This window comes from Jaculus jaculus, chromosome 6 (assembly GCF_020740685.1).
Source record: "Jaculus jaculus isolate mJacJac1 chromosome 6, mJacJac1.mat.Y.cur, whole genome shotgun sequence".
NCBI lineage: Eukaryota > Metazoa > Chordata > Mammalia > Rodentia > Dipodidae > Jaculus > Jaculus jaculus.
The window spans coordinates 165,034,145-165,061,572 of NC_059107.1; the positions used below are offsets into that span (position 1 = coordinate 165,034,145).

The window sequence follows — 27,428 nt, forward strand, 5'->3', positions numbered from 1 at the left end:
GTGCACTGGGGCCACCTCTGGCTGGTGGACTTCTGTTGTGTCACTTCAAGACAAGGGTCTCTTCATGTTTTTCCAGAACCAGGCTCAGCCTGGAAAGGCCAATGCTGCCCATACCCACAGAGCAAGAGGCTGATGAACTTGACTACCAAGGTTTTCTAGAGTTCAGGCCAGCCATGGCCTCTTCCTAAGAAAAAGACACCAAAGCTAAAACTCTGGCTGGGATCCAGGAAGTTGGGCACTAGCCGGTGCATGTGTCCTGAGGGTGCAGGGACCCAGGAGTCTGTTGTTGTGGTCACTCAGAGCTAAACAAGGCTGAGATGGCCATGATGGTGCCGGAACTTGAAGACAGCCTGGCAGCTTCCACAGACACAAGGCCAATGCAAAAATACAGGAAATCCAAGAGGAATCCAGATGTGTACCAGAAGCTACAAATAACAGAAATGTCACTGCAAAAAAAATCAAAACTGTGGCATGAGACCAGTCTTAAAACCAATAGGTCATTTATAGGAAACAGCAAAGAAATGGACCAGCAGGAGGTGACGGGTTGGAGGCAAGGGAGGAACATGAAGCCTGAGCAGGTTGCTGCTGGGGGGAAACTCAGTGCGAAGGGGAAGACTGAGTTCATTTAAGAAAAACACTCAGGTCTGCTGAGCTGAAGCAGGACTAGAAACAGCACACCATTCGATCTGTTCTCACACAATGGTGTCTGAGTTTCATCAAGCTGACCTTAGAGAAAAAGATAATAAAGACAGGAGTACACACATCCACAGAACCTACTCAAACCTGTCGGCGGAGCCCCGAGAGGTGTGGAACCAGAAGCGAAAGGGAAGACCCCGCAGGACCACCCTGATGGGTTAACCCACTTTCTAGTTGTTTCAGACAAAGGGAATAAATAGGGAAATAAACAGGGAAAATTTCCCCCCATACTCTTCCTAGAAAAGTGAATCAGGAAGATGCTGACATCAGGAACTAAAGACGGAAAAGGTGACATGAGATGAACGGCCACCACCGATACCAGTGCTGCTAGAGCAGGGTCGGCTAAAAACACTTGGCGTCACAGGACATGGTGGGCATCACAGGCCGTGGTGGGCACAGGTCCACACTGCAGCACTCGTAGACTGAGGCAGGAGGATCTTGAACCTGAAGGCAGCCTGGACTACATAGTAAAACCTTGTCTGAGAGTCTCAAGAGAGAGAGAGAGAATTTCTGTTGCTATGGCTACAAAATTGAACATAAAGCCCTCAGGCTCATTTCTCAGTGTCCTCTGTATTTTTGCAAAGCAATCATTGTGTAATGATACCCTGGAATAGCCTGTGCTTGTGTTGAAAGCAGCCACAGGGGTGACAGTGAGAGGAAGGCCCACCCAGCCCCTCCCTGTGGTCTGGACGAACCACACCATGCTGTCCCCAGTCCTTTTGGAAACATCCTCTTTGTCCAGAGCGCTTTCGAGTAACACAAACACTACCATGACGGAAGCGGAGGCCTGCTGTCTGTCGAAGCACAGCAGATGAAAGGGCCACTGGAATCCACGCATGTGTGTCAAGTGAGCCGAGCCGGGGACGAGCGGGACGAGCGCTGGCGGAAGTCGCCACAGAGCTCAGCGATGGCACAGAGACTGCCTGTGGTGACAGTAGTTGTGAACGGGTCAGCTGCCTCTCTTAAAAGGCAAAGACTTTCAGGTCAGTTGTTCAGAGCGGCTGTGTAGAGCCGCCTGGAGGCTCTTACCAATGCAGGGGATGTTCAAAGTGAACAGTAAAGGAAGGTGTACCTGGTGGATGCAACTGAAAGGAAACAGGCGGTAAACACATTAAACCGTATCACTGTGATGTCACACATTGGTACAGTTACTTACTGACATATATTTCTATATTATAGTTCAAACTGACATGAAAATCAGGAACTGTCACATCAGTGGCCTTCATGTGCTGACCGGCACAGCATGGGCGTCGGTATGGCAACAGTGACAGAGAGCAGAGTCAGTGTTTTCAGCTGAATGTTACGCAGCCTTTAACTCTGTGAACATGAGTAACACCGCCAATAGCCACAGTAAGAAGAAAAGGCACTCTGAGCACCACGGCTGCCTACGACCGAATCTGTGGTTTCATATAAAAACTGCCACACACACAAGGCTGATCTGACGTTTTTCATTTTCAAAATCTCTACAGAAAGCATTCGTAAACCATGCAAACGAATGTCCTGTCCCCCACAGCCTCCTGTGTTTGTGACTAAGCATCGTGGCTGGTCCCCAGCCGCTAGAGCTTTGAGAAGCGGAGCCTTGCTGGAGGAGGGGTGTCCCTGGGGGTGGACCTTGAGGTCCCATTGGGTGTTGAGAGCTAGCTCCCTCCCGCACACTTCTTTCCTCCGGATTCTGACGTGTGAAAATGTGAGCTGGTGGCCAGGCTTTCTCCCCCTGCTGAAATGTACCCTCAAAGCTGAAAACCAAAATACACCGTTCTTGCTGGGCGCGGTGGCACGTGCCTATAGTCCCAGCTACTTAGGAGGCTCAGGCGGAAGGCTAGCTGGGGTCCGGGAGTCCTGGGCTGCCGTGTGCTCTGCTGATCGATCAGGTGTCTGCACTAAGCTTAGCATCAATAGGGTGACCTCCTGGGAACAGGGAACCACCAGGTTGCCTAACGGGGCGGTGAAGCGGCCCAGGCTGGAAACAGAGCAGGTCAGAATACACTGTTCTTTCCATGCTCTTTGTCTGGTCGGGCGTTCTGTCTCTGCAGTGAGAAGTCACCGTTGCGTGTGCCAGTCTTCTTTCCCACTCGTGACGCGCTACGTCTAAAGTGGTGTCAAAGCATCGCAGCCTAAGAGACTGGCACTGTGGCATCATTTAGAATGGAACAGAACATGCAGCCACGCTTCCTCAAGCTTATGGAGGGCTGGCGCCAAATTGCTGTGTACCAGTGGGGGAGAACACCTACCCCTGGTTAACCCAGAGGCAACTTGGCTCTCTGGTCCTCTCTCTCCCTCTCTCTCTCTCTCTGTCTCTCTCTCTCTGTCTTCTCTATCTTTTGGCTTTTCGTGGTAAGGTCTCACTCTGGCTCAGGCTGACCTGGAGCTCACTATGTCATCTCAGGGTGGCCTCAAACTCTCAGCAATCCTCCTACCTCTGCCTCCCTAGTGCTGGGATTAAAGGCATGCGCCACCATGCCCAGCTAGTCCACCATCTCTATGCAAGACACTGCCTCATGAGGCTCATCAGAGAGTGAGCTGGCATGTGGGTGTGAAATGAACTGGGCTGCAAACATGGACAGTCCTCCCTAAAGCCACACAACAGTGGCAGGCCCCATTTACAACACAGCAGAAATAACAGCCTGTTTATGTATGATGAAAGATGTGCTCATTGCTCTATGTGTCTTTGCATGCCTTTGTTTTCAAGTCAGAAACAATGAAGTAAAAGGTAAAAACACCCTCCAAAAGCAGGGGAGAGTAACCTCCAGGGTTGAAAACTTGTATCAGAACGTGGCAGTGGCCCCTGCATCTTTGACTGCCCTAGATATGTGGCCTTTAAACTTCTTCTGTATGCAGTTTGTTTACATGTGTGTGTGTGTGCTTGTATCCGTGGTATGTGCCCATGCCCATGTGTGAATCCGTGTATGAGTTCATGTGGAGGCTGGAGGCTGATGTTAGACGCCTTTCCCAGTCCCTCTCCACTTTATGCTTTGAGATGGGGTCTTGCACTGAACCTGGTGCTCATGGATTTGGCCAGACTGGCTGGCTAATAAAGCCCAGGGGCCCTCCTGCCCTTGCCCCCCACGGACTTGGGTAACAGGCATGCGCTGCCACACCTGTATTTCACAGGCTTCTGGGAACTCGAGTCTTCATGCTTGCTTGGCAAGCACTTTACCCACGGAGCCATACCCTCAGCCTCTGTCTACTGTAATTCTTAATGCCAGAAATAATAATGGAAAGAGAAAGGTTGTGGCTAGTGCATTCATCATGGAATCTGGACATTTTGATTAAATGAAATAAATAATTTTTCTTAGCCAAAAATAACACAGAGAATATGAAAATGTTAGAATTCTCCAGTAAAATGTCTAGGCTGGAAGAGTTGCACAGGCAAATTTTTAAAGTATTTAGTCTGCAGGTATCTTCTCCCCAGAAACAAGACACATGTAAAGTTGCCTGATTCATTGTAGGAGCGAGTGAGCCTTGACGGCCTGATGGCCATAGTGCCATCCAAGATGGATAAAACACCTGCAGGCTCAATGCCTTCCAGGCCTGGAGTCTGCTCTGGCACGCCCTACCAGGCACCAGACTCTCATCCAGCCAGGTGCCCTAGGCCTGAACCCCTCATCTCTCTCAAGATCTCTAGCCGTATCTGGGTCCCTGCTCCCAGCAGTATTCCTTTGTGGATGGCCCTGTTGAATGGGACACATGTGACCCACACCTGCCGGGAACCACAGCTCCCTGGATCGCCCAGTCCTTGAAAATAAAGGCAAGGTAGCACCCATACAATAGGGCTAGTCTCAGAAATGGAAATGGATTATAACACTCCACGAAAAGGTGGAATGGCTTGGCCATATCAGGATATCAGAAACCAAACAAGTCTTCACATGTAACATATGCCCACAGGGCCCGGGTAGCATGGTATGTGCTTGTTCAAAAGTAGAACACTGGCAAGCAACAGCTCATAGAGCTTCAGACCTCGGCCTATCCCAGACTGCATGCTGGGTTCTGCCCTGTGCTTGGTGTCTATCTAAAATCAGAGGCATTGCCCTACCAGCAGGCCCAGCCCTGTCCAGGAGGCCAAATCAGGAGCTGTGGTCACCACTACTGCTGACCACTGGATGGACATTCCTTCAACCACTGCTGCATGAACTGTGTGTGCACTGCCACCTTGTTTCCCTGACACAGTCTCTCACTAGACTTGGAGCTCCATTTCTTGGTTAAGGTTGGCTGACAGCACTGAGTTTCAGGCACATGGGGCCACACCTGACATTTTATATGGATGTCAGGCGCCAAACACAGGTCTTCATGCTTGCAGAGCAAACATTCTTACCCTCCAAGGAGCCATCTCCAGCCCCCAAGCCCCATGAATATATGAAATGAGAAATCTGGTCTCTGTGACTTCCAGAAGAGGAAAGCAGAAGAGAAATGCACAAGAAAGATACGAGGCCTAGAGAGATGGTGTAGCAGTTAAGTCCATTGCCTGTCAAGCCTAAAGACTCCTGTTCGACTCTCTAGGTTCCATATAAGCCAGACGCACAAATTGACATAAGCACACAAGGTCGCATATGCACACAAGGTGGCACATGCATCTGGAATTCAATTACAGTCCCTTGAGGCCCTAGGGCACTAAATCTGTCTCTCCTTCCTGCCTTCTCTTTCTCTCTCTCTCTCTCACACACATAAAAAAAGGCCAATCTCTTGGGCTTGCTTCAAGAAAAAGAAAGAAAGAAAGAAAGAAAGAAAGAAAGAAAGAAAGAAAGAAAGAAAGAAAGAAAGAAAGAAAGAAAGAAAGAAAGGAAGAAAGAAAGAAAGAAAGAAAGGCGGGCTACAAAGAGTTTTCTCAGTACTGCCAACCAAAACACAACTAGTTGGGGACAAGCTAGTTGGGGACATGGTGGTTGGGTCTGTTTTCTTCTAATTCTGGTGACGCCTCTTGGAAGATTCCAGGACACATCTAAGCCCACGAGTTGTCTGGAGGGGGTTAGACAGTATCCACCTAGAGTGTTAGAGACACATGCTTAGCCACGTACTTGGCTTTGGCTCAAAAAGATGAACCCAGAGGTGCCATGAAAACCATCAGGCACATTCTCTACCCACGAGAAAGCAAGATAAGCCTACCTATGCATGCACACCTCCATGTAGCAACATTGTTCTGCCAGCTGAGGGTTGGAGGTGGCAAGGTGTCCAGCAGTGGCTGGGGGGTGAGAAGCTGCAACACTGCCCTACCGTGGAGTACTCCCCATGAGGAGGAGTGGACAGTGACTCTTGCTGCCACGTGGTAAACCTCGCGAGCATGCTGAGTGAGAGGAACCAGGCCCAAGCCGGCACTGCACACATCGACTTTCATAAAGTGCCCAGGATGAGCAAATAGTATAGGAAATTGGTGGCTGCCCAGTGCTGACAAGGGAGGTGGGTGACTGCTGATGGGCAGTGTTTACTTTGGAGAGACAAGGTTTGTGCTAACACTGGTTACGGTGATGATTGTGCAGCAGTGTGAATATGCCACAAACCACTGCATTGACACGAGGAGTGGGTCTCAATAAAGCTGCTGCAGACATTACACTCCACCCGGGGAGGTTTGGCCAGAGTCTGTTGGCTGGACTCTGAGATCCCTCTGTGATATACTGTGGCACACCCTGGGACAAACTGGCAGATCCAGTGCATCTTTCTGCTGCCCTGTCTCCAGGCAGAATCCTGATATTCAGCCTCAGAGAGATGCCACCTCTCCTCCAAGTGGCTGTATGTTCTGAAAGGGTAGGGTGTAGGATGTGAGAAGGGGCCTTGGAACATGGCTAAGTTAATGTTGATCTTCAGAAGCATGCTGGCCTTTCAGCCCAGGAGTGCCTGGCCACAGTGGGTACCATGGTGCCTGAATGGGAGGTTCTACAATCGCACATCCCCAGTACTAGGTGGGATTTTTTCCAGTGATATGACTTGGAACTTCACAGTTGCATTCGGACTGAGAACAAAAAGGCGAGACCCAGAGTCACAAAGTGCATTCTTGTCAGAGCACACCTAGAATGTTCCAGCTGGGCCGTTCCCAAAAGTACTGCAGCATTGGTAAACCTGGAGACTGGCGCTGCTCCAGGAGCTCCAGGTGGTGGTGAGCTTGGGCCCAATGCCACTTGTAGCAAAGGAGCCCACCCAAAGCAGAAAGGATAGCTTCGCTGGCTCCCTCCTTCCCTTGGCCAGTGTTGGCGCTACAGCCTCCACAGTCCAGGCTGGTTGAGCTGTCTGGGCATGCCATGCTAAGAGACAAGAGAACTGGCCCCAGCCTAGAGGGATCAGGGCCCTCCTTGCTGTTCTGGACTCGCCTATGGCGCCCCTGGCATAAGGGAACTTCCATCTTCTCCCAGACCCAGGAGTCAGTGAGGCTGACACTGAGGTTACAAGATGGAAGGGGCTAGTGGTTCATTCGCCAAGGTGGGCCTGTGCCAGCAAGGTGTCTCAAGACCTCCTGCCAGCCAGCATGAGGGATGACAAGGATTTACTGAGCTGTTACAAAAGGGAGTTGTTATGTAGCAAGACACCTGGGGGCCACACTTAAGCCCCAGGGTGGAGGGCACATGGTCATCTGCCACTTCGGGGCAAGTACTAAGAAAGCGGGGAACCCCAGTGTCTGGTTATCTATCCTGTGAGTGGGGTGTAGCTCTCACAATGAAGTCTCTTTCCAGTGCACTGAGGTGTAGGGTCAGCATCCGTGTGTGTCATAAAGTCACTCAGCATTGCCTGCTGTCCAGGCTCATTCTTGCCCCATGCATCACTAGCCTGGAATCTTTGGTGTCTTCCCTGTGGCTCAGGGCAAAGGACACAAGACGTAAACTCACACCTGTGCGCCTTGGCCCTGTCCTCACACCCTTGATCTCATCCCTTGCAAAGGGTCCCCATCCCTTACATGAGCAGCCAGGGTATCCCCAGACCTCAGCGCCCATCCCTGCAGGAACCCCCACTGGGAGCTTTACAGGAGACCTTGGCTCCTCTATTCCTTCTCCTAAGATCCTAAGACAAGAAGGCGATCTATGGACAGGTGCAGTCAGGCTCCACCCCTGCCTTCCTCGGTGACAGTTGCTTGATTGAGAAAGACACTAAAGTTTGGGATGGAATGCATGGTGTGCTCACTCTCCTGAACTCATTATGTCAATTTACAACGTGTAAAAAGCCAGCTTGGCCTGTGTAGGGTAGATTAGCCACGTATGCTGCGTAACAAATCCAGACTTCGTGTCTTGCTTCTGCAAGTTCTGTGCTCACAGAGCTGTCGCAGGCCGGCTGCTCTAGCAGGTGGTGGCCAGGCTGTGGCCTCTGTGAGTGGAGGGCTGAAGCCACTTCTTGCTGGCTAGGGCCGCTCACAGTTTCTAGACATTACCCAGCCCCAGGTCATAAGGCTTCTCCATTATCCAACCACAAAAAGTAATGGGCCCAAATCCTCCTCACACCCCTGCTCTGACGTCACTGCCCATCCTAGCAGAAGACCCCTGGCTCCAAAGTGAGTGTGTGATTGATGTGACCAGACCTCCAGACAGAGAATTATGAACGAACCTGGGGCAAAGTACGTGGTGACCTGCCTGTATTTCCTCCACACACAGGGGAGGTGGGTCAGTAGATTGCACTGAGAGGATGCCCACCAACCCTGGGTTAGGTTTAGGTGTTTGCTTGGGTCTTAGCTTTGTTCCTGCTCTGGTCAAATACCTGAAATGGGGGCACTATTTTAAGGGGAGGAAGGGTTCATTTTGGCTCATGGTTTCAAACCATCTTTGACAAGGAGGGCCATGACTCAGCTAAGCAGCTCACGTATTGGCAGCTCTGAGAAAGAAGGATTCTTCTTTTTCCTCTCTCCTCTTTCATGCTCTGAGGTGGCAGCCTGTGAGCCAGTGCGATGCAGTCAGGATGGGTTTTCTCCATGTAGTTAATTGTCACACCAAGTGCCACCATGATACTGCCTCTCAGGACACCCAAGCCTACCAGCAGTGGTCCAGACATGCCCCGGGGTGGGAGGGGCCAGTCACAGGACAGGCACCCTGAATGGGGGTAGGAAAGGGACCACAGTGATATAGCCTTTTCTGGACTCTGCAGGAGGGAAGGAGGGAGGGCTCCTGAGCCCAATGTTGCTTACACAGGAGAAGGAAGGTTCCAGAAGCCCCCTGGCCGACAACACTGTGGTGAGATGCAGTTCATGGAGAAACACCCCATGTGGGGCTCAGGCCAACCTATGACAAGGTCCCAGTAAGTGGTGTAGATGTCTGGAAGCTTCCAGCCAGTACAGGTGAAACCACCGTTGGGGGGGGGGGATTTAGACAAACCAGAGGCCACAGGGCCCCATGTTCAGCCCCATGTCTTCCAGAGATCTGAGTGAGTAGTTGTGTGTCATAAGAGCTTCCCCCTGTGTGAGCCCACAGTTGGGAAGACCACCTAGCTGCCCCCCCCACAGGCATATGCACGTATGCATGCGTACACACATGTGTCCACTGAACGTGCATGGACACACACACCTCAACTTACCCCCCTGCGCGCTTCATCCACCTGCTGCTGTGGCTGGTCCTAAGTGTGTTTGCACTGTCTCTCTCCTCATGTGAGGCTTGTTGACTCTAATCTACTGCTACAGTCTCAGCCTTGTCCAGCGTGGGTCTGTAGGAGTTCTGGCATTACAGGCCTGCCTCTGTCTGTCCTCAGCTGCCCATGCGGGTGGGCTCTGCTCAGCAGGTCTGTCCAGTTAACAAAAATGTGCTGATTGTGTAAAATCCCACCACTGTCCCCTCTGTTGGTGGACAGACTCCAACCCTTCTGCTGACTCTTCAATTAATGCCTCACCGTCCATCTCCCCTGGCCTGAAAGAGTCCATATTCACAGACCAAACAGTGGCTTGAAGAACTGAGAAAGGCCAGGCCGATGTCAGGAATGAGTGAGGAGACTGAAGAGGGACAGGTGCAAGAGGCTTCTGAAACTCAATAGGAGGCAGGACTTGGAATTTCCAGGGGTCCCCTGTGCATTGGGCAGTCTCCTATTGAAGAACAGCTGCTAGGGCAGAGCAGAGGACCCTTCAGGTATGGAGAAGCCTTCTGCTTTTCCCAGGAGGCCCACAGGCTTTGCTATGGTGCCGGAGCCAGCAAGGTCTTGTGTGGGGAGTGTGCTGCCTGGTTCCATGCACAGCCAGTCACAGCCCTCCACCTAGAGCCCAGAAGAGGCTGCAGAGACTACAAGGTGTGAGCTGAGTCGTAGCACCCCAAATTCAGCCCAGATGAAGAGTCCATTATTGCTTGAGTCCTAGACTAAAGTCATGAGGCCCACATGGTGATGACGTGGGTTCTGACATGATACCCTCAAGCAGCAGAATCGTTGTACCTTGCAGTTCTGGAATCCAGAACACTGAAGTCTGCGTGCAGCAGAGCAGACACCCTCACAGAGCCAGGAGTGCCTGCAAGGAAGTTCTTCTCCATGGGGCATCCACCGAACTGCAGCTTCCATCTGAGGCCAGCCAGCCATGCACATGTGGAGCCCCTCTGCCCCTAGGCGAGAGCCCGCCTCTCTTCCTTGCTGCCTCTCCTTTTGTTTACAGAAGATGAATAAATATTTGACGGATGGATGAATGGCTCTGGGGACAGATTCCTCAGGCAAAGCCAAAGCCTCTCTGGGTGCTACCTACAACTAACTAGTACACTGCCCCCCTCCCAAGGCTCTGTCCAGCTTTAGCACTTATCCCCCACTTTGATTAATTTGGGCAGGTATTGCTTGCTCGTTTTCTGAGTAGTTTTTGTCATGGTTCATGACAATTAGTGTTCATGGTCAAGCCGCGTGCTGAAGTCCACCTGGGCTATGAGGCAGCCTTGGTCCTGAAATGCCTTCTAGAACTCTAGAGTTTGGCTGTTGAGAAGGGCTGGTTTGGGGTGTCTCTGATGCTTCTTTTGTGGGTGCCCCTGACACCTGGAGTGGGTGCAGGTTCTCAAGTGTCAGGGTGAGCTGCTCCCCTCAGTTCCTTACTGGCCCAGAGTGAGGCCAGCTGTGACACAGCATCTGTCAGCTTTGAAGAAGAGCATGTTTCTAAGGGCTGTGAGCGGAACGCCACTGTGAACAGGTGGCCTAGGTGTTTGTCCCCAGCACTCTACTTCTATGTCTTGGTGACATATCACCTGGAGAGCCCTAAGCAAAGCCCCTCTGCAAACAGAACCACGCTTAGTAAAGAGGAATTGTGCATACCCACTGGCCTGCTGGTGTGGGTCTGATCAACTGTTTCCACACACACTTCTTGTTTTATTTGCCTGCATCCACTGGGGCAGGAAGTGGGCCTGTCATACCCTTCCGATGATCACAAAGGATAGTATCCTGGCCACCATGGGCCCAAATCTACAGTGACTCCAGGCCAGGTTGTTTGTGGTGTAGGCTCATCACAGAGGAGGACTTTACAATTCTCTGCGGACCCTTCTGGCAGCCACATAGTCACGAGCATGCCGTCAGTGTCTCGTGTTACTGGCTTTTCCAGGGCTTGACCTTGTGTGTTGAGCTTGCGAAAATGAATCAAAGCCTCAGGGTAAACTCCATTTCTATTCTCAGCAAATGCCTATTAATTTGGGGCAGTGGTGATACCGGACCTGATATGGTCCCTGTGAGCAGTGAAAGCTGGCTCTATTGTTCTGAGGCTACAGGCAAACTGTGATACAGTTATCACTGTAAGAAGGTGGTCCAAGAGAAGTGCCCCTGGACAGCTGCATGGTGATCAGGAAATTATGGCTGGGCTGTTAGTGCTATCCCCTGTAGGCCCACTACCAAGCTGATATATATACATAGACATATACATATACATATACATATACATATACATATACATATACATATACATATACATATACATATACATATACACATACACATACACATACACATACACATACACATACATATACATATATATATAGAGAGAGAGAGATAAGTGTGGAGGTTTGTAGAATGACCCCATAGGCTCATATGTTTGATATTAAGTCTCATAATTGATCCCTGGCTTGTGGAGCCTTTGAGACATGGAGCCTTGCTAGGAGTGAGACTTGGGTATAATAGCCCAGCCCTATTTGCTACATTTAGCTTAATCTCTACTTCTGTGGAGATGTGACACCAACTACCTGCTACTGCCATGCTTAAAATTTCCTTTCAAAACTGTAAGCTACTAGCTGGGTGTGATGGTGCATGACTTTAATCCCAGCACTCAGGAGGCACAGGTAGAAGAATCACCATGAGTTTGAGGCCACCTTGAGACTACATAGTTAATTCTAGGTCAGCCTGGACCAGAGTGAGACCCTACCTTGAAAAACGAAACAAAACAAAAAACTGTAAGCTGGAAAAAAAAAGTTTCCTTCCATAAGCTGCTTCTGGTTGGGTGAATGGAGGAGTGGATTCCAGTGCCACTGAAGGTCTGGGGCCCCTGGGCATGCCTGGTTAGACCTAAGTCAGTTAAAATGGACCAGCCCATGGGACACAGATTACAAGCTGCCTTGTTAGCCACCATGTCAGTTGATGACACATGAGTCACAGACACTTGGAACTGTTGGAGCAGAGTCAGGGTCAGTTATCAATCTTGTGCTGTCTGGCCCTCTGGATGGCCTCCTGTACCAGGACTGACATTGAATATCCGTCCACCCTTGTGCATGAGCTCAGGAGGGCTCCATCCCTTCTCCATGTGGTCATATAGGCAGATGCAGTGCATCTCGTGTGCTCTCTGGGGACCTCATCCAGTCACTCTGCCTTCTAGTCAGTCCTAGTGGCCTGTGGGTTTGCAACCTGAACAGCTGCCAGGGCCCCATTGCATAGGTACCACATGTAGGGTAAAGTCATATGGTGGTTGTCATTAAACACATGGTTGTGTGAGAATAGGACTGTGAATCTGTGTTATATTGACCTCGTGATTCATGAACAACCATGGCAGTGCCAACAAGGGGCTGGAAGTGGGAGAAGCTTCTAACTATGCATCACAGGTAGCCTGCAGTCCTGAGAGCTCTCAGAGCAGCATCTGGTGATCAGCAGATGTGAGTGGTGATGACTTCTCAAGTCTATATCTTTCTGGAATGTCTTATGACCAAAAGACTTCATTGATCTCATCTTCTTATCAAGGCCATGAGGTCCTCAAGTACAATGAGGGGACACCATGGATCTCAAGAGAGCATCACAGTGGAGAAAACGTGGGGATAGCAGTGTGATCCACTCCCTGGAGGTGCTTGTCTGCCATGGAGAAAGTCCATGGTACAGTTAGTGAAAATGTCCTTCCAGGTATGGTGGCCTATGACAGAAACCCCAGCACTCATGTTGAGGTGGGAGTACCAGAAGTTACAGGCCAGTCTGGACTACACAGCCAGACCCTGTCTTGACAAATACATAGATAATGATGATGGTGGAGGGAGGAAGTAAAGGGATGATGACTTCCCTTTACATAATATAGATAAAAGCAAAAGATGGAACCACTGGAATAGAATATATACTTGTGATGACCATGCTGAGGTGATACACAGACAGGTACTGTAGTGTGCACCTGACTGCACAGGAACACTCTCACCTAAGTTGGTTAAAAAAAAAAAAAAGAAGAAGAAGAAGAAGAAAAGAAAGAAAGAAATTTTATCCACCAACCAAGAATAGGCACAGCTTCTTAAATGACCAGGAAGCATCTGAAAAATAATTCTCTTCATCACAAAGGAAAAGTAAAAAAGAGACGCAGCAAAATACTGTTTCACCTATGTAAAATTAATGTTTTATTAGCCTTTTAAGCTAGCCTACAGAATGCTGGGCTTTATTGTAACATTTTCATAAATATGTAGTCTGATACTTTATTCTAATTTGCCACCTGCCCTACTGACCTCTGTTCCATGTGTTCCTCTTGCATCCCCTTCCTCCTACAAGTGCTCTCCTCTTGTTTTCCTGACACATGTATTCTATGACCTTCTCCCTCCCCCACGTGTCACAGACTCAAGCACACATACAACATACATGTAAATCTAGATTGCTCATCAGAGGGAAGACATGTACTATCTTTATTTTTCACCTTTGCTTATTTCTCTTTACATAACAATCTCTACTTACATCCATTTTCCTAAAAATTTCACTTTTTAATTTTATGGCCTAATAAAATTAAATTTTATATATATATATATATATATATATATATATATATATATATATATATACACACACATATATATATATATGTATATATACATACACACACACACATACATACATACACACACACACACACACACACAACGAATACCAATGTGCAAGTATCTAGCTTATATGTTTAGATTTCTTTAGAAATATCCCAACAGTGGCACTGCTCGGTCATATGGCACTTCTGTTTTCTGAGGACCCACCCTCCCTCACTGTCTTCCATAGTGGCTATGCCATTCACATTCCCACCAGCAGTGAACAATGCTTCTTCTTCCCCCACACACTTGCCAATATTCATGGTCCTTTATTTTCTTGAGAACAGAATAGCCAATCTGAGACAGAATCTCAAATAAGTTTTAATTTGCATTCCTCTAATGGCCAAGGATGTTGAACATTTCTCCAAATATTTATTGGCCGTTTGTATTTTGAGAACTATTTGTTCAGTTCATTAGTCCATGTATTGATTGGTTGTTTTGTTATCTGGTGTTTTGTTTTTACAGTTCTTTAGCTATTCTAGGAGTGACTCTATTGGGTGCATAGTCAGCAAGGGTTCTCCCTGTTCTGCAGCTATCTCTTCACTGGTGATTGTTTTCATTGAAGTGCAGAAGGTATTTGATTCCATGTGACATCATTTGTCAATTCTTGATTTTATTCCCTGGGTAATTGGAGTCTTTTTCAGAAAGTCCTTGGCTATGCCTATATCTTGAAGAGTTTTTCCTGTTCCCATGTGTTTTCCTCTGGCAGTTTCAGGCCCTTTGAGGTCCTTGATCCATTTTGAATTGATCTTTGTGCAGGGTGGGAGATATAGATCAAGTTGCATTCTATGTGTTAATGAACTAAAGACCAAAAGGACAATACATAGAATCAATCAAATGTAAAGTTGGTCCTTTGAAAAGATAAACAAGATTGACAAAGCACTAGCCAATCCAATACAGAGAGGGAGAAAAAGCAACAAGGAGAGGAGAAGAAAGAGAATCCTAGTTTATAAAATTCAAGGTAAAGGGGAGTATTATAACAGATACCACAAAATCCATGGGGTCATTAGGGAATATTTTTGAAAATTCATACTTGAGAAAACAGCTGGAAAATCTAGAAAAATATGAATTTCTAGACACATGTGATCTTCTAAAACTAAACCAAACAGACATTAAAAAACATAAACAAATGTATCACAAGCAATGAGATTAAAGCAATAATAAAACAACGTACCTACAAAGAAAAGCCCAGGACAAGTAAGATTCATTGCCAAATTCCTCTAAACAATTTAAAAACATCAATATTTCTCAAATGTCTCAGGGCTAAATGTTTCTGTTGAAGAGTTTGCAGAGGATCATGTTGTCTGCACACTGGGATAATTTGACTTTTCAATTTCCCATCTGTATCCACTTTACTGCCTTCTTTTGTCTCAGTGTTCTAGTTAAGATCGCAAGCATAATGTTATGTAAAAGCAGCAAGAACAAGTTCCCTTGTTCCTGATTTTACAGGAAATGTTCTCAATTCTAGTTAAGATCTCAAGCATCATGTTATGTGAGAGCAGAGAGTACGAGTTCCCCTGTTCCTGATTTTACAGGAAATGTTCTCAGTTCTAGTTAAGATCTCAAGCAGTATGTTATGTGAGAACAGAGAGAACGAGTTCCCCTGTTCCTGATTTTACAGGAAATGTTCTCAATTCTAGTTAAGATCTCGAGCAGCATGTTATGTGAGAGCAGAGAGAACGAGTTCCCCTGTTCCTGATTTTACAGGAAATGTTCTCAGTTCTAGTTAAGATCTCAAGTAGCATGTTATGTGAGAGCAGAGAGAACAAGTTCCCTTGTTCCTGATTTTACAGGAAATATTCTCAGTTTTTACCCATTTAGTAGAATATTGAGTATGGGTTTGTCATACTCAGCTTTTATTATATTGAGATATGTTTCTTCTATTCCTTGCTTCTTTAGGGATTTTATCATAAAGGCTTTTTGTCAAAAGTCTTTTCTGAGTCCATTGAGGTGATCATGTGATTTCTGTCCACCCACCAGGGTACAGAGAAGAAAGTGATAGGCCCAAGGCAGCCACATTCTAATATTCTTCATACAACCTGTGAGCACCACCTGAAGAGCTCCCAATTTGTTTTGTGATAGCAAACTTTTCTGTAAAACTCTACTCTTGCTAGACAGTGTTCAAACTATCTCTACGTATGGAAGCCAGGTTAGGCATTTTCTTCATACCTGCTTTTGCATTTTCTGATATTTCAATGAATAAGAAAATTTTCAGGCTAGACAAATGGCACACCTCACTAGAAAGAGTGGGAGGCCACAGGTCAGGCTGTCCTACACTGTGGGCTTCAGTACAGAGGGCCAGTGATAGGTGGCGGTACAGCTTTTCCTCTCTGGGAGGGCCTGGGAGCCAGCCCCAGGAGTCAGCCCTGCCCAGCTGACCTGACTGTAGCTCCAGAGTCATGGAATAGATGGTGTTTAAGCCACCCATGAGCCATTATTGCTGACAGCAGCCCCTCACATGCACCCTGTGGAGGAGCCTTCCAGGGAGTGACCCTGCCTCACAGTGAGAGTATGGACCAACCTCTGAGTTGTGTCCAGGCAGGACCAGGCTCGGGGATGGCCCCACTAGAGAATGGACCAACTCAGTGAACTGTGTTCTGAGACTCAGGCACCCAGGGCAGGACAGGGACTGGGCAGGAGGAGCCAGCTGAGAGCTCATTATGCTGGGTTGAGGGTCGCAGTAGCATGAGGAGATGGGGAGCAAGAGCAGGTCTTGGATGAGGAGGTGGCCGAGGGGCTGGGAAGGGAGGACCCCAGCCAGGGAAGCAGACATCCGGCAGCACACATGGAGTGATGCTAAGACCTCTCTCTGCCTCGTTACTCTTTTCTAGAAATTGCAGAAACAGTTGCTACAGAGCAGAAATGGGGAGGCAACCCCAGAATGCATTTAGGAAGAGTGAATTTTTTATAATTCAACAATATGTTTTTCTCACAGGCAGATGCCACAAAATTATGAATGTATATAGCTTTAGCTGTTGGTTTTCCTGAGCTTTCAGACACTACCCACCATCTTTCTATCCTGTCACAGCTGACACAATGTGTTACAGACACAGACCCTCTGGCTGTGAAGGGATGTCCTTGCAGCCCATGCCAAGCCTGAGCTTCAGCTGCCATTTCCTGGAACTTCCACCTTTTCTGTCTTGCTCCACTTAGGATAGAGTCATGTGGCCCTTCCCCAGGAGCACAGATATACTCTGTGGATACAGCTGTGCTGGCCCCTGGGGGAAGGCAGTTCTAAAAAAGGCACCTGGGAGTTCTCCTTCTAGGGACTAGCCGTCACTGGGGGGTTCAGAGTCAGTCTGTCTCTTGCATTGAGATAGTCCATGTTCCTAGATGGAGCCTGGGAACAAAAATGGTGGCCTTCCATCTTGGACATGGCTGGGGAATTCCATCCATAGTACTCAGCTGCACATCCCTAGGACATCACTCCCAGATCCCTTAAGGACATCGCATTACACGGATGCTCAGAGTAGTGTGTGTGATGGGGTGGGGCTAGCCTTCACTGACTCATAGCACTCACTTCAATGCACAAGTGAAATGATTGTGAAATACCATGCTAAGCAATGTTGATAAGCACAAACTGGGCTGTTCAGATAGTTTTTCCCAACTATTTTTTTCGAAACAATCTCCACCTATGACTGACTGAACCTGAGGGTGAGGAGATGCAGATATGGAGGACCAGACCTGCTGCACCTGCAGACTTAGCTGGGCTGTGGTCTCCTTGTAGCCCTACTATGACATGTGGCCTGAAGACTTCACTCAGCAGTAGTACTTTACCTGTGCTCACACCCTGGCGATCTATCCACAGCAGTATTGTGAGAGAAATCACACGTTCTAGAATTTGTGTATCCTCGGCCCAGGAGATCCCAGTGGTGTAGTGGTAAAGCTAAGATCCAGTACCAAGGGGTTGGCCACTGAGCAGTACTGCCTATGTACTGTGGAGCCCCTGCTCTGTACACAGTTTTATGCAGGGCACCCTCAGGAAACAGATGAGCCTAGACTCACTGCCTCCAGCGTGGGCTAGAGGTCCCAGGGCAATGCCCTAGGTCCTGAGCAAAGGCAACATTCCCAGGACACAGGGAGGTGTGTGGTTCTGGGGCACTGTCTGTGCTCAGTCCTGCTCTCCTCTGCTCTTCAGGTCTGGGATCTTGGCCATACTTCCTGAACTTGTCAGCCCACACCTATGGGGAGGGAAGAGGTGCATGTGCAGACGGTTTGTCCAGTGAGATGACTCTGGTGGCTGAAAGTGGATGTCTGCATGAAGCTGACAGCTCTTCTCTTTTCGTCCCAGGTCTCCTGACAAACGCAGCCCCTGCGGGGCCCCCAGGAGTGGCCTTGGCTCCCTGGAGAGTCTACACCTCAGCCACAGTCTTCTGTCCTGCGTGGACATCGCCTGTTCTCTACCATCCGTCCACTGTTTCTCAGCGGTCTGGCAAGGACAGCCTCGTTCCTCGTAGCTCTGAGCTCAAGTTCATCCGGCTGAACACAGGAGACCTGGACTCAGACACACAGGTTGGGGGTGGCACCGGGCATCAGCAATACCTGTGTGTGGAGCCTGACTGCACCCACCCTCCACTGGCCACACTCCCCCTGGAGCAGGAGGCCACGGACGAGGACGGAGAGGCGGCAGCCCAGCCAGCTGAGCCACAGCACACGGCCCGGGGACTGTCGGGTACAGAAGCCACGCTGCCTCTTCTTGTGCCCCAGACTGTCTGAATTGCTTTTATTTTCTTATACTTTCAGTACACCCAATAGACCAAAGAGCAAATCTATTTTAACGTGGACGCGGCCCTACTGTCAGAGTCCCCGGGGTTCAATCGGGGGGCAGGGGCGGGCACAGTTGCAACACAGAGAGGGCACCGCGGCGGAGACCCCTGCCCCATGAGCAGTGCGACATGCCCTAGAAGAATGGCACTGGCTAGAAGGACGCCACAGCACACCTGCAGGCCCTGGCTGGGGTGTGGCCAGCAATGGCCCCTAGCGGACAGCAGCACGGGCCCCGGACACAGACCCTTTGCCCCTGTGCTTAGACCGACTTTATCGTACTAAAATCACTTTCTGTTTTAACCAGTTAGACATGCCTCTTCCACAACTCCATGTTTGATAGTCGGATAATCCAGTATTTGCCAAGAGCATGTTGGTCTCCCGTGACTGCTGTCTCATCCAGCACACCATTTAGCTCCAGAAAGCGAATTAAAGGAAACTGAAGTAACACTGTTTGAAAGAGATCATTAAATGTATTTTGCAAAGCCTAAAGTTATATATTTAACAGTTTTTATATGTTGTATATTTGTAGAAAATCCTATTTAACAATTGTGGGAGGCCTGGCTATCCAAGCACTGGGGCCAGACCCTCTGCGAGCCCGGAGGTGCGCGAGTGGCCAGTGGGACCTCGGTGTCTGCATGGAGAGGCAGGGCATGGGGGAGCACAGAGGACCACACACACCGTCCTTTGGAGTCCCTGGCCTATGCTGGGAAGCCATGTCTCTTTGGTGGCTCCCGTTCCCTTTCCGGTCTACGTGTTGGTAAATGCTGCGTGTACAATATTTTGGTCCTGCCTCCTCCAATGGCATCTTTTGCTCTTCTCTTGAGCCCCCTTGAGACTTGGGCAGCCGAGTCCCCCTTCCCAAGTGGGCAGTCGTCTTCATCCCCAGAAGTCCTCCGTCACATCAGGAGGCCAAGCCAGCAAGGTGGGTGGAGGCACTGGGGAACACACACCATCCTCCCCGCCCCCGCGCTGTGGGTCCAGAGGCCGCTGGATAAGGGACAAGCACGTTTTTCCTCCCCTGGCAGCTGTATGGCCAGTGCCCTTCATTTCCTGAGTTCTGCTGAAGTTTACTACCTATGAGTCCAATTAACATGAGTATTATGCTACTTTATGCTACTAAAAGAAAAAAGTAAAAATATATATAACTACAGTATATAGACGCCGTTCCAGCAACCATAGACTAAAGATAGGAAAGAAAGCCCTGTCCGCGAGACCTGGGCCGGTATCCACGCGTCCGTCCTCACCTTCGGTCACCACTCCTGCAGAGGTGTTCGCATCCTGGGCAGAAAGATGAGGCTGAGATGTGCCTCTCGTCATGGACGAGGCAGTCTGGCAGAGCCACTGTCCCCACAGCGCCCTGCAGTGATGGCCTGGGCGCTGGGAAGCAGGGCGGGAGGCCCCACATGCCTCTGACCCGCAGCGTCCCCACCACCTCCCCTCGCCTGTCTCTTCTAAAAGCAAGTGTAGACACCTTCAAGGGCAGACACCGGGAGATTTAAGATGTTACAGCATATTTCCCCCCTTGTTTTACAGTATTCAATTTTGTGTTGATTCAGCTAAATTATGAAAATAAAGAAAACTCCTTTGATAAGCATGGCTTCTGTTCCCTGGCCGTGGTGTCCTAGAAGAGGGGCAGTGGTCAGCGCAGCTGGTGGGGACTGTAGGCAGGCACAGCGGCCTGAGTCAAAACAGCCCAGATGGCAGGACTCCTTCCCGTGCACAGTGCTTGCGGTCAGCACGCTACCAGCAGCTCTCTGCAGCCAGGCTGTGCCTGTCACGTGTCTAGGGTTCTGTGGGCCTGCAGGGATGGCCTCTGCAGCCAGACCTGGTGCGTGGCCAGGATCTTGCACACCCTATTCCAGAGTGCTCAGCTTCCCTGGGGTGAACGCCTGTTCCTTACGCCGGGGGCGGCGGGCGGGGGAGGTTCTCTTACTAAGCCAGAATACATCACTACTTCTGCTCATCTCACCCAAGCAGGTAGAGGACATCCAGGTGGTCTCTGGGAAGGTGGACATCCCCCTATATATTCACCTGTCCTTAAGTTCTAGGCTGAACCCACATGCACCAGGACACAGAGAGGGAGAGGGGCCACCAAGGGATTCCCCTTTCCTCAGAAATGTTTTCAGTCCTTGGAGATGAGACCATTGGAATGCAAAATCCCCAACTAAGTCCGACTGGGGGTCACACCTATATTACAACGACCACCTTTGGACAGTTTGGGCCTCTGGATGGATTCTGTTTGATGGTGTAGCTTCATTGCAAAGATGTGTCTTTGGTCTTTGGAGGCAGGTAGATGAGACCAGTTTATTTTGAAAGGGCCTGGCTGGTCTTAGGGCCAAGAAGGCAGCACAAAGCAGCTTATATCAGCCCCAGGATCTGCCAGGTTGGTCCCTTCCTTAGGTGAGGCCTCAGTGCTCAAGTCTTAAAGAGATAGCCTGGACTAGGCTACTCTCAGGCCCCTCCCACAACAGACATGTACCTTGGCAAGTTATCTTGGAGCTGAGCAGTCAGTGCAGAGCCAAGAGAGGGGCACTGGGACCAGGAACAGGGGCCTTCTTCCCTCTTCTGGCCATACAGGCCAGACCCAGGGACACCAGCTCCCTTCCAGACAGAGTGGGCTGGGTCACTGCCCAGTGGAGCTAGCCATAGATGAGGACCCCAGCATAGGCCAGTAAGAACATGTCACCCAGGATGGGGAGGTTCTGAGAAGTATGACGTGGTCTGGGAGGCTGTTCCTGCCCCTGGGGTGCTGACTAAAGCAGGGCATGTACCTCTCCTGGTTAATGGGGCAGGGTACTCAGGACTGTCTTACACCTGGGCAGAGCTGGCCTTGATGCTGATGGCTCTGCAGTCCAGGGTCCCTGGCTTCCTGACCCACCAGTGGACAGTAATCATGGTTACTCCCCCTTCCCTTACATGTTGATGTCCAACAGACTGCTGTGCGTGGTGGTACCATGCATAGGCAAGCAGGCCCTCTGCAGGACTGTGCATCATGCCACCCCCCAGCTGATGGCTGGGATTTGGGAACAGCTCACTGCCTTATCGTGCTGCACTTTCTCCCCGAGCCTCAGTTTCTCCATGGAGAGAGTGATGAGATTTTCCAGTGTCTGTCAGGAGATGGGGACAGCCACAGCCGTAAAGGGCTCAGAGCTCCCATGGTGGTGACCCAGCCCAGCACTGCCTGCCCTTGGGGACTTTCTGAAAACCAGCACCTAGTGTCTGCCTTTCAGAGCTCTTTCCAGGGCACGAGCTAATACTGGCCGCCAGAGAGGGCCGCCTGTCAGGGGCTTGCTTGGTGAACAGGGGCACGCTGCTTCTCAGAGCTTCCGATGACAGACACGTCACTCGCTGGGATCACATGAGGGTCATCCTAGCAGGGCCAGGTAGCACAGCTGAACAAAGCCACACCCTGCCCACCTGAAAGCGCTGGAGCCGGCAAAGGTGTTCGCACGCGGAGCGTGGAGGTATCTTTAGACTGTGGCCCTTCCTGTCTGATAGATGAGCCCAGTGTTCTGGGACCCAGCACCCATGTGGTGAGGAGTGAGCCAGGTGGGCACATGGGCATGGCTGGTGATGACACAAGGCCAGCATTCAGAAACAGGTGAGGGGTCAGAGTAGCACGTGTATTGCACAGTGTGTAAACACGTTTCCCACTTTCACTATCCGGGTGCATACATATTGATCACTTCCTGAGCTGGAGTTCTAGGAGTCATGTGGGTTCCTTGCCTCTTACTGCCCCCAGGATAGGCAGAGGTCCCAGAGTCCAGGAGCCCCTGAGCCATGCCAAGAGATGCCCTTTGAGCATGACCAAGAGAGGAGGAATCAGGTGATATCCACCATCAAGGGGAGAAATTGTGACCAACAAGTCCCTCCCTCTGCCCTGACAGTGCTGAGCTCTCCCGTCCTGGGCAGTGGCATCCAGTGGGTAACCACATTGGGGCTTTTTTATTTATTTATTTATTACTTTGTTTATTATTTTAATTTTTTTATTGACAACTTCCATGATGGTAAACATTAATCCATGGTAATTCCTCCCTTCCCCCACTTTTCCCTTTGCAACCCCACTCTCCATCATACCCCTCCCCTTCTCAGTCTCTTTTTGATGTCATGATCTTTTCCTCCTATTATGATGGTCCTGTGTAGTTAGTGTCAGGAGACTCAGGGTGTGAGGCAACACACATAGGGGTTTTGTCCTGAGCTGCCACCCAGCCTGAGAAGTAAGATGTGTACATTTCTTGAGACTGCTCCTGGACTGGAGTGGCAGGTTTTGTTCAAGGGGACAAGAAGAACGTTTGTGCCTGGCTCCCCAAAATGGTCCTCAGTTACTACCTTCCTGCCTTCCTGCCTGGCTGAGCTAATGGTGGACACCTTCCCCAGTAGGGCCTATGGAAAGCTCTGTGTGTCACCAAGCACCGTCTGGGAACAGAGACAGCAACGCCTCTCCCCACTCTCCCTGGTCTAGCCCATACCTTCTCCTAGCTCCTTGGGATGCCTCTTCCTTAGAGGCCCAGGTGGGTCCATCCAAGAGGAGCCATGTTGGAGTATAAGGTGGACACAGGGTTGGAAACTAGGAAATACAGGAGGAAAGGGACTCAGAGGAGGGCCACATACTGCCCCATGTAGATGAAGGTTCATCCTATTTGGGCTGTCTGTGCCATTCTGCACAGGAGACATGATTTCAAGACGGACAGGACAGTGACCTAACACCTCTCTTTCCACCCGTGTTTCAAGAATGAGCCCCTGTTGTTGTGGCCATACAACCTGCATACTGACCAGCTCTCTCCACATGTGGTGTGGGGGTGGCAACCCGCGTTTCAAGGATGAGCCCTTGTGTTGAGACAGAACATGTGGCTGCAGGAATGTGCTCAGACTCAAGCATCTGTGTGAGAGGGTTGGTGCCAGTCTTTTGTCCATGCTGTGTTGACTGGAGGAGGCTCTTGTTCTGAACTAGCTTGGTTGAAGCCCACTCAGTGTCCTTATCCCATATCTTAGCTTGAGGTGTCCCTCTGTCTTGTCCACCCTGGGCGGACTGCTGCAAGCATAGCCAATTCTCTGCCAGGGTCCCCAGGGTGAAGCAGTCACCCATCCAGCACCTCTGATCAGTACACATGTCCACACTCCATTGATCCTGGGGTGGCCACCACAGCGCTATTGCCTGGAAGTGTATTCTGCTTGTCTGCAGGGAAGGTGGGTCTTTTCCATGACCTTGGGCACCTTCTCCATCCAGAAACTCGCATCTTTAGGGATAGGCTGCATCCTAAATAGATTTACTTCTTCATTCTGTGCCCACAGTCATGGGATTGCTCTGAAATAATGACCACATTTATTTTCTACTTTTAAGAATGTCACCTTGTTTATTCCTTACGCCAACGCTGCAGGGAAAGAATTAGTCTCTGTCGCTGGTCGTGGGTGGGTGGGTGGTCATTGCTCCCATCCAGTGCAGGCGACCTTGTGACTAGCCCCTCCTCCCTGGACTCTTCTCCCAGCAGGCTTCTTGCTGTAGCAAGTCCAAGTCATCAGAAGATCAGATCTCTATTGAGACCAGGACCACCACCCAGTCCTGTCTCAACTGCCCTGAGGAGGGAGTATGATCCTCACCTTCAGAATGGAGTGCTTTAAAAAACCACTTGGTTTCCTGTTAAGACAATGCTTTGGTTTGTATGTGAAATGTCTCCCACATGTGCTCACCTGACTCAACACTTGGTCCCCTGCTGATGGAGCTGTTGGGAAGGTTGTGGAACCTTAAGGAGATGGATCCCTACTGGAGGAAGTTGGTCACTGGGGGCAGGCCTTGACGTTTTGTAACCTGGCCCCATTTCCTGTTATTCCTCTGCCTCCTGTCTCCCCACGTGATAAACTGACTTCCCACTTCTGCCACCATGCCTTCCCCTCAGATGGAATGTACCCCCTGAGCTGCAAGCAAATCAAACCCTTTCCTTCCTTCAGTTGATTCTGTCAGGCGTTTCTTCACAGTAGCAGGCTTCAAGACCAGGGACACAGGCTCAACTACAGCCACAGCGAGTGGAGGGGTCTTCTCGCCACTGAGCAGAGTGGCTGGCTGCACAGGCTGGCTGCAGGACAGCATGCAGGGGTGTGAAGACGGCTGTCCTGCAGAAGGCAGCACAAAGGCAAAGACAAGCTGAGGGGCAGAGTTTGATCAGGGCGGGGAGCCCCCAGCCACACAGGGTGCTTGCACGCTGGAACACAGGCACACGGAAAGTGAAGGTTGAGACCACGTAAGAGGAGGATCCCAAGCTAAGCAAGACGTGGCCTTGGAAAACCTGTGAGACTTCTTTACACACAGCAAAGGAGGCTCCATCCAAGGTCTGTAGACACGGCCTGAGCAGTAAGCTAGCAGGGAGCTGTGGGAGAAGAGGGCATGCCCGAGATGCTCGCCCAAGGCCTCACCGCTGTGTGTCTCAGTGCAGGTAGGGACCCCAGAGAAAGGGGCAGAGGAAGGCACTTTCATAACCATCCTCAGGGTGGGCTTGTCCATCACTGCTCTGGACACTGGGGCTGTCAGGGCTCAGAGAAAGGTCAGGCTAGAATCCGAGCTGAAAGCAAACCCTTTATTCCCGCTCCCTCTCTGGGAGAAGTGGTATCTCCACCCATGAGGAACAGGGCCCTCAATCCCCAGAAAATAGGTCAGATCTCCACTTAGCCCTGGGATCATGCTGCCTATGGACCAAGACACTTGGCAGGTGAGGAGCCTTGCCATAGTCAGCAGGCAGATGGCTTGAGCTCCATGTGTGGAAAGGGACATGTTTTCAAGTCACAGTAAACCCAGGCCATGCGTCCTCACAGGGCTGCTGTGGGGTGTGTCTGCAAGCTTCTAGCACAGGGCTCCACAGGAATGGCTGGAAATATGAAGCAGCCTTGTCAGGACCCTGTCTCCTTGCTGAGGATGCCACACACTGGGTTGAGGGCAAAGGGGAGTTGTTGCCGTCAGTTTCGCATTGGTGGTAGAAATCACCCAACCAAGAGCAGCTTGTGCGGCAAAAAAAGAGTTTTATTTCATCTTACAGACTAGAGGGGAAGCTTCATGATGGCAGTGAAAATGATGATATGAGCAGAGGGTAGACATCACCCCCTAGCCAACACCAGGTAGACAACAGCAACAGGAGAGTGTGCCAAACACTAGCAAGGGGGAGCTGGCTATAACACCCCTAAGTGTGACCCCAACAATACACTCCCTCCAGGAGATTTCAATTCCCAAATCTCCATCAGCTAGGAACCTAGCATTCAGAACACCTAAACTTATGGGGGACACCTGAATCAAGCCACCACAGGAGTAGTCCCATTCCAGGAGCTCTTCAAGTCTGCTCGCCTTCCAGAGTCAGCTTCAGACCCAACCGCATGGCCCTCCAGGGAATGTCCTGAAGTTTCTCCTGTGCCTGCTGCGGAGCAGCCCACCCACCATCTGCCTAACCAGTGCCCAGAGTGCCAGGCATGCCTATGCATCAATGCATTGGGCTTTGCTGGCTCAAACCCTCAGGCAGGTTCCCCACAAGGAAACCCGGATACAGAAGTGGATTCCTGCCATCCACAGGGAGGCACTGAGATGCCATGCCGCCCTAAGCCATCCTCATCTGCCCAGGTTTCTCCAAAGGTCACCCTGGCTTCTCTCCTAGTGCTCCCCATCCGTTTGTCACGACCCCATTTGGCTGGCTCTCCACTTAATTCTTCAAATGTAGCTGATACAAAGCTCGTGTTGGATGGAAGGCGCAGACTGATCATCGTGAGTCACCCTGGGAGCCAGAGCCTCCGGCTGTCACCTGAGTGACCCAAATTTTCTGCTTCATATCCATAAACTTGTTGTGAATGATGACTGCAAGGGACAGTTCAGTCATCAAGGGCTGAGCACAGGCATGCGGCACCATCCTGAGAAATGTGCAGTGTGACAGGGCCAAGACGGGGTTTTGGTAGGTGGCCCCAGGCACAGGAGGCAGCAGCTGTCTGGGGATATGGCTTATTTGAGGAAAATTTGTGGGGATGAGGGGCTCCTCTGGCAAGCCAGTTTTGTTCTTGACAATTCACGCACAGTGCTCCTCTCCAGCAGGGGTAAAGCACCCCCGGGAATGCCCACCCTGGAAAGAAATGGCATGCGCAAACTCGAGGCTCTGGGGCCCAAAGGGCTCCTTGTAACTGAATGGGGCACATATGCCAGCAGAGATTCCTCTAGAGTGGGGGAGAGGCAGCTCTGTTTTCTAAAATTCTGATTTGACCTTGGGAGCTCTCTCTCTCTTTCTATCTCCCTCCCTCTCCCTCCCTCTCTTCCTCCCTTTCTTCCACCCTCTCTCCTTCCCTCTCTCCCTCCCTCCTTCTGTGTGTGTGTTCATGTCTATCCATGTCCCTGTCCCAGTGTGGCTGGCCTGGCCCACCTCAGAGGCTCACGCTCTGTGCCAGGGAGGCTGGTGCTCTGCACTCTCTGCTGTGGGGTCGGGGGGAGAAACTCCTCCGTTAGGAAAGGGCCAAAGGAGGCAGTGACAGACCAGCACTTGTTGTCAGACCCTGTTGCCCACCACAGTACTGAGTGTTGGGATGGAGGAGAGGCATGGGTTGGAGCCACTGTGTGAGTCTTCCATATGTAACCCCTCTGTCCCTAGAGACAGGGTCAGAAAGGAAGGAGAACAGACAAGAGCAGTTGGCTCATCTTGGGTATCCAGAATGTTTACAGTGAACTGCCTCAGCAAGGGGACAGGTTGGACTGTCTTCAGTGTCCTCTCCCACAGCTCCTGGAGTATGCAATGCGATGACACACAAGGTGGCTCTCAGGCAACTCTGAGATCTCACATGAGTAAGAACAGTAGT

At 50.3% G+C, this 27,428-nt stretch overlaps 1 protein-coding gene across 2 annotated transcripts in view; it reads left to right on the forward strand.

Annotated features, from left to right (window-relative positions):
- The window catches only part of Tafa5 (TAFA chemokine like family member 5), a 219,918-nt gene extending 200,812 nt beyond the window's left edge, over positions 1-19,106 (forward strand). For both annotated transcript variants that reach the window (XM_045153629.1, XM_004650396.2), the window contains exon 4: positions 18,142-19,106. In XM_045153629.1, the coding sequence (XP_045009564.1) occupies positions 18,142-18,150 (9 nt within the window). In that variant the 3' untranslated portion in view covers positions 18,151-19,106. The remainder of the gene's footprint in view (positions 1-18,141) is intronic.
- The last annotated feature ends 8,322 nt before the right edge of the window (positions 19,107-27,428 follow it).